The 7,631-nt window shown below is 35.8% G+C and overlaps 1 protein-coding gene across 1 annotated transcript; it reads right to left on the bottom strand.

Moving 5' to 3' along the window:
• Positions 1 to 952: 952 nt before the first annotated feature.
• LOC115987578 lies at positions 953 to 6,435 on the bottom strand. The gene is made up of 2 exons (XM_031111158.1): positions 5,543 to 6,435; positions 953 to 1,280 (listed from the first exon to the last, which is right to left on the bottom strand). Exon 1 carries the CDS (start codon positions 6,301 to 6,303, stop codon positions 5,566 to 5,568), a length of 738 nt encoding a protein of 245 aa, XP_030967018.1. The 5' UTR covers positions 6,304 to 6,435; the 3' UTR covers positions 953 to 1,280; positions 5,543 to 5,565.
• Positions 6,436 to 7,631: the final 1,196 nt, after the last annotated feature.

The raw sequence follows: 7,631 nt of genomic DNA, 5'->3' as shown, positions 1-7,631 counted from the left end.
TTTGGCTTTGGAATTTTAAAGTGCCTACTTTGCTACTTCTAAGGTAGGATTTAAATACATATTCCAACTTCATGGGTAGTAGGTACAATTTAAATAAATTTTAGCATAAATTACATTCTAAATCCTATATTTTAAGGTGATTTCAAATTAAATATTACTATATAATTAACAATTTCAAATTATTCTGTAAAGTTTCACTAATTTCAAATTTTTTTTTTATTTGACTAATTTCATATTATCTACCTTAAAATCATATAAAATTAAACTCTAAACTCTAAAATTTTAGGGCTAGATTCAAAGGCTAAATTTTTCAGTTTGATTTAGGGATTTATTTTGATACAATTTTGAAAATACGAAGCTCAATTTGAAACTTACTGAACTATAGAATTTAATTTATAACAATCTTAAAATTTATCTTCTAATTTTAAATTTTGATAACTTTATATTTTTTACTTTAAAACCCTCTAATAAATTATAGAGTTTAAACTTTAAAATATAATTTACCATTAATTTTTAAGCAGCCTTCATATTTGCATCAATTTTTTTAATCGTGTATACATATATATATATATATATATATATATATTTAAAAATATCGAAAGTTTGTGCCAATCGTGGGCCACTACACTTGGATTATTGATTATTCAAACCTACAGAAAGTGTGGCACCTGCCAGCTAATTATCTGTGACTGGAATGATATGCAAACTAAAAGTCTAAAATGACTATACCACAAGCTATTTCATTACATTTCAATCCATTACAGTATAAACAAAGTTTAGCTATAAATCAATTTGGAATTACCTCTTCTAACCTACTACGTGGTGAATTATTATAAGATTATTTAAGTGTATTATTTAAACAATTCACATTACTCATTAATGAAGTCATGTAACTAAATTACACATGGACGCATAGTGGGTTGGAGGAAAATTACTGCAATTGGTTTGAAGCTTAACTTTTTCCTAACCATATTGTTCAAGCAGTTTGCAATATTGGATTGAATCAAAATAAATCATGATGGATTTGAACATGTAAAATCCACTAATTGGGCAAAAAAAGACACTAGTTATCAGAAACCATACATATGCTTTGACCATCAAAAGCCACCCAAACAAACAGGTTATAATTACCAGAACATGTAGTCCTAAATTCAGCAAGATTATTGCACCAGTCAATTGGTCCTTGGTCTCCCACCTGAACCCAAAAATACAGGTCCATGACTTCCAGTTGCCGCTTGTGAAACAGTTGAAGTTCTTCAGGCTTAAAAACATAGCTCCATCTGCAGCACAAGGGATAGCATAAGAAATTTTATCAAACGAATTACAATTATGAGACAGGAAATAAAACATCAGCAAGTGCCCTTGCACCCACCCCCCTCCCCCCCTAAAAAATAATAAATATTCAATCTTGGTCTTGTACCATTGTCATTGCATCATCACATCGGGAGGTAGGCAAGCACGCGAGGAGGGTGGGATTAGAAAGAACACAGAGGCTAAAGCAGATGCATAACAGACACAGATCATGTGTATTAAGCAACAAAAGTAGCAATCTAGCATCTCCTTTGGTGCTTCTCAAAGATTATACTTACCCTTAAGAGTCCAAAAAGATTTAACACAATCACAATCGAAAAACTGAAAAGTACTTAAAAATAAATAAATAAAATAAAGAGAGAGAGAGAGAGAGAGAGTGAGAGAAGATCAATTTGTTTCAAGCAAAACAGTAAGTTTTATCGTACAATTTCAAAGAAAACTAGCATGATCCCAAGTTTCAATAGTTTCTGCTAAATTCAACTAAGCTTAATACCTAGTTTCAATGCTTTAGTAATTAAAATCTATAAATATTAGAACTGTCCTATCCCTATCTTGATAACAACTCAAATTGCAAGCCAATGCACAGTGGAGAAGCAAGTGATCAACCAATTTCCCATCCCAATGGCACATGTAACAACACATTACAGAGAAAACTATGCTTTATTTACTTTCTTAAAATCTAAATTGACCATAACAAGTTCTAGTCAAAAAGCAATTATCACAAAACAATACCAAAACGACTAGAACTATCACCCCCCCCCCCCCCCCACCACCAAAAAAGAAAAAAGAAAAAAAAGAGAAGAAGTTAAATTCATTTCAGACAGTATAATCTGTTAGCTTTCCAAAGCACAACTAGGTTTTAAAAATATTTAAACTATAGCTTCACTTGGTTTCTAAGATAATAATATAGGAAGAATGAAAACAGCTACAAATGTACAAAATCTAATGCTCAATTTTGTGCAATACAACTATTTATTAGTTCAATTTAACTATTCTTCCAATTTTACTCTCATTCTGTTCCCTCAGCTCCCCGCCTCCCCCCCCCCCCACTCCTGCCCAAAAAAAAAAAACACAAATGTTTAGCCACTAACATCTAAGACTTTCTCATCAATAAAACAAATCAATTACGAACATAACAAACCAATATCTTAAAGCACAAAAAACAGGGAATTCTATAAGTGAATATTTTTTATTAAAAAAAAATTAGTTTCCTCCAAAATTTTGAGTGCCCAAATTGTTAAAAAAAAAAAAAAAACCTTAGAAAAATACATATGCTATAAAAAATTTTCAAAACTTTGGCCCCACCCAAGCACCAGCGTGGCTATGCCACTGATTACAAATCAAAGCCCATTTCACAACATCTTGGGCAACAAAGTTACCTTCCCTAGCAGCCTAGCTACATAAAAGGCTGACCAAAATTAGTCCATGTGGCCTATGAACAATCAAAGTAGTCCATCTACCCCCCCCCCCCCCCTCAAAAAAATAAATAAATAAATAAATGTAGCAGCAATCACATTTCACCAAAACATATTGCCTTCCTCTGCAAACCTCCATAAACACTTAACCAATATGGCTTGGTTAAAAGTGCTTAGTTCCTCCAACCCTCCATATTTTATCAGGGAGAAAACCCTATTCCAATCCACCAAATGTTATTTAAATTCGCCATCCCCTCACCCCTTTGCATGCACCCTCATATGTGGTGTGTGGTGTGTAAAAAGTAAATTTATCAAGCAACATGTTATGCCCAAGAAGCATTTTCACATGAATTTTCATTATGTTAAGAGATAAGTATCCAGTACCCATACATACAATAGAATCACAATTACATGGGTTAGACAACTGACCAAAGGACCATCTCAGTTTAAAAGCCTTACTAAAAGTATTAGAGAACTAAGCCACAAGAGAGAGAGAGAGAGAGAAGAACCAAAAGCCTTCATCTCACAGCATGTCAGGCAATTCCATTCCCCCAACCCCTCCTTCCCTTCCCCCCCAAAAAAAAAAAACTATGCATTATGTTTCTGTCCTTAGTGAAAATGATCCCCAGCTGGCTAATTCATTTGGATATTTACATAAAATATATTGCATTACAGTCAGATAACAACTGACTTGCTTCATTGTTGTTGTAGACTACGGTTCTACATGGAAGTGTTCTTTTGAAATATAAGTTAAGGTAAAAAGGAACTTCAACAAGCAGCATACCATGCCCAAGAAGCAATTCCAGGTGAATTTTCATTCTATTAGGTAGTATTACAGTGTTTTAGCAATTTGGTAGCAATTGACTTGATCCATTATTGTAGAACTACAGTTCCACTTGTGAGCTTCTCTTTGAATATAGATTAACTCAAGGCAGTGCTAATTTTTTCTCTTTTCTTTTTTTCTTTTGGGAGGGGTGAGGGTGACTTCAACAAGCAAGATAGCATGCCCAAGAAGCAATTTCACATAAATTTTCATTTTTTAAAGAGCTCGAGTATCAAATAATTATACAGACAATAGAATCACAATTTAATGAATCTTTTGGGTTCTCAACTGACCAAAGCACCATCTCAGTTGAACAGCCTCACTGAAAAAATTCAACAAATAGCTGACAAGAATTGTTTACAAACACACACACACACACAATGAGTCTTGAAAACCAAAAGCTTTTATCTCACAGCATGTCACAAGAAACAAAGGCAATTCCATTTAAAAAAAAAACCATGATTCTGTCCTCAATTTAAATGATCCCAGGCTTATTACCTTTTTGTTTTACACATATCATATAAAAAATCTGTGGTACAATACAGTCAAATAACAACTGACATGCTCCATTGTTGTGTAACTACGGCTCTAATTGTGAGCTTCTCTTTGAATATAGATTAACTCAAGGCAGTGTCAAATTTTATTTATTTATAGTTAAAACTTAAAATAACTTTAACAAGAAACATATCATGCCCAAGAAGCAATTTGACATGAAATTCATTCTGTTGAGTGCCTGGGTACACACAATTAAAGGATATTCTTAGTTGGACAATTACATGAAGCTTTTTGGTTCTCAAATAATTAAAGAAAAATTCTTAGTTGAACAGCCTCACTGAAAATACTGGACAACTAATCCAAAAGAATTGTTTACAAGGATACACACACTCACAGGCCCCGCGCGTGCGCGTGTGGGAGGGGGGGGGGTGACAAATAAAATCTTTTATTTCACATGTTATAAGAAACAAGGGAAATTCTATTCAGAAATAATTATAACAAGAACCACTGTACTAATCACGTCATGATTCTGTCCTCGGTGAAAATTATTTCAAGCTGATCACTGATTTATTTGGATAATATAAAATATATTGCAGTATGGTCATATAACAATTCACATGCTCTATTTATGCATATATACAGTTCGACTTTTGAGCTTCTCTTTGGAAATAATAGATTAACTCAAGGCAATGTTAATTTTCTTTTCCTTTCTTTCTTTTCTTTGTTGGGGGGGGGGGGGGGGGGGGGGGGGGGGGTGGGGGGTGTTGTGGGATGAAAGCTAAACTCTTGGGCTTGGAATTACCAAACTTTCCAGTCTATATGAATGCTAAACCAACCTGGTGTTTCCCATAACTTATGTCCTAATTCCATCCCTAAGTTGGGTAAACAAAGGGTCCTAAGCAAAGTATCAAAAACATGTTTCCATTGGAGGCAGCAATGGAGAGAAGATTTGATACTTAGATGGGTAAACAAGGGGTCCTAATCAGAGTATCAAATCCTGTCTCCATTGGAGGCTGCAATGTATTTACTGTAACTTTTCTATTCTATTTGGTTGCAAAATCCTTAGACCTTTCAAAGCATTTAAACTCAGGATATGAATCACGTGCCTCCCAAGATTTATGTACAAATTCCTGCTCCTATAATAATGGGATGGAGAGTGAGATTGTGGGTTCAAGACTACTGGGTGTGTGTAAAAAAATGCTTAGTTGTCCTGCAGACCTAACCACTTGGTAACATTGTTAACACTCAAACAACTTTGAAATTGTACCAAATTTAACAGGGTGATTATTTTATGAGTGGACTATAATATACAACCCTAAAATTTCAGCTCAAACATTCCCAGCAAAACTTTCTTGAATTTTGGTTATTTCATTTGTCTATCAATCAAACCTTAAAATTCCCAGTAAAATTCACACATACCCTTGAAAAACCCACCAATGCCATAAAACTTAAATAAATATTAAACATTAACAAAATAATAATAAAAAATAAATAAAACCTGGGAATTGAGATAATCTCATCTCATCTCATCTTCTCCTTGCCACTGCTCTTCTTGGCGGCTTCCATGACCTTATCAATGTACCCTTCAATCGGTGGAGTCAATGTGGCCATGAACCGATTGGCAGGAAACGGAGTAAGGTCCGGTACCAAAGCAGCAGCTCTAAGCTCCTCCGGCAACGCCTCAATGGCCTCTTTCTTCAACCTAAGAAGGGTAGACTCAGCGGCCTGCCTCGCACGATGCCTCCTCATCAAAACCCGACTATACTCCTTGGCCAACCGCTTGCCATCCTCGGCAGTGAGCTCATATTTGGGAACCAAGTCAGCATCCACAATCCCAAGCGAAATGAGATCCAAGCCGGGTGTCCCCATGATCTCCTGAAACACTTCCTTATCCTTCTTGGAAGCCTTCTTGCTGTTCTGCTTCTTCAAGATGTCGAGCTCGCGCTGGCGCTCTTTGCTGATGAGTCCCAATTTCTCTCTCTGAGCTTCGCGGGCTCTTTCTCTGGGGTTTAAGTAGCGAATAGGAGTGGGAGCGTTGAGACATAGTTGCTCCAATCGGTCTTGTCTCTCGAAACCTTTTCCGGGTTTGGGTGATTCAGTGGCGATGGTGCCTTTTTTGGTGTTGGTTCTTGTTCGCTTCAAGAGTTGGCCTGATTTCATTTTGTCCTTTCCCTTTGCGGTTTTGCTGACGCCGCATTTTTGGAGGAATTGGTGGCTCGATGATGATGTTAGGGAGTTGGGTTTTAGGATTCGAAACATGATCAGGAGAGGAGAGAGCAAGGAATTGTTTTTGGTTTTGGTGGTAGTGAGTTTCCCTGATGAGTCTTGAGACTTTAGGAAGAAGGAAGAGGGTTTTAGCTTTAGGCCAAAATGACAAAATTCACCTTTCACTCCAAATTTTCAGCAAAAGGCCAGAATGGCCAAATGACCATAAAATCCTAACTATATAGTTAGTAGATCCGGTTCCCAAACTTTATTATTTACTAACATCTCGAGTCTATGAGACTTGATTTTGGCTCAATCGAGTCTCAAAGACTCGATTTTCATGATCTGATGTGGCATTTGTTTCCTACGTGGAAATCGAGTCTCTAAGGCTCGATTTATAAACTAAAAAAATTTAAAAAAATTCTAAGTCTCTCGTACAAGCCGAAATATCCAAAAAAAATAAATAAATAAGAAATCCAGATCAGAGGGAGAGACTCAAATCATATTAGAGAAGCCGAAATACCCAAAAAAAAATTTAAGAAATCTAGATTAAAGGGAGAGACTCAGATCAGATTAGATCTCAGCTAGCGCGCTGCCTGGGTCAGTCGCCGCGCACCGCGCTGCCTAGCCTGGGTCGCGCATCGCCGCAATGCCTGGGTTTTTTTTTTTCTCTGGTATGTTATAAAGGTTATAAATCGAGTCTTAGAGACTCGATTTTCATGTGGTTGCCACGTGAAAAAATATGCCACATTGGACGTGATTAAACCATAAAATCGAGTCTCATAGACTCAAGATGGTAGTAAATAATACAGTTTGGGAACCAAAACTGCTAACTATATAGTTTGAAAATTATGGCTAATTACCCATTTTGGCCAAAATATCCATGTTCTACAACTATACAATAAAATGCCCTATTTTGAAACTCAATTTTTTAAAAATCGAATTTTAGTATGGTACTCGAGTTCCATAATTTTTTATTTTTTTTTTTTTTTTTAAGTTTGATTGCCTATAAATCGATTTTCTACAAATCGAGTTTCAAAACAGGGGCATATCTCGCTAGATAGTTTCAGAACAGGGACATTTTGTTGGAATTTTTGGATGAAATGGGTATTTTGCCATTTTTTTCTTTGGCTTTAGGCCTGCCCCACGAATTTCCCAATTTAACCCCGCATTAGTTTAAATAAGTCCAATTCACACACAACACAAAGTTAAGGATGTGTTTGTTTGAAAGTGAATCAAGATGGATGGAAAATTTTGGAGAGAAAATGGGAAGGAAAAATTTTTTGGAGTGTATTTGGTTGGGTAGAGAAGAAGGAAAATAAATTGTGGGGCCCAGATGTTTTCTTCCTAAGCCCACCAAAATATTTTCTCCCCAAAATGGG

Source organism: Quercus lobata, chromosome 4 (assembly GCF_001633185.2).
Source record: "Quercus lobata isolate SW786 chromosome 4, ValleyOak3.0 Primary Assembly, whole genome shotgun sequence".
In the NCBI taxonomy this organism is placed as follows: domain Eukaryota; kingdom Viridiplantae; phylum Streptophyta; class Magnoliopsida; order Fagales; family Fagaceae; genus Quercus; species Quercus lobata.
Note: the sequence above shows the minus strand (reverse complement) of the source record. Positions and strands in the feature narration are given on the sequence as shown.

Excerpts from the sequence above, each read along its gene's own strand:
- LOC115987578 (XM_031111158.1), bottom strand. The coding sequence starts at position 6,303 with ATGTTTCGAATCCTAAAACCCAACTCCCTAACATCATCATCGAGCCAC.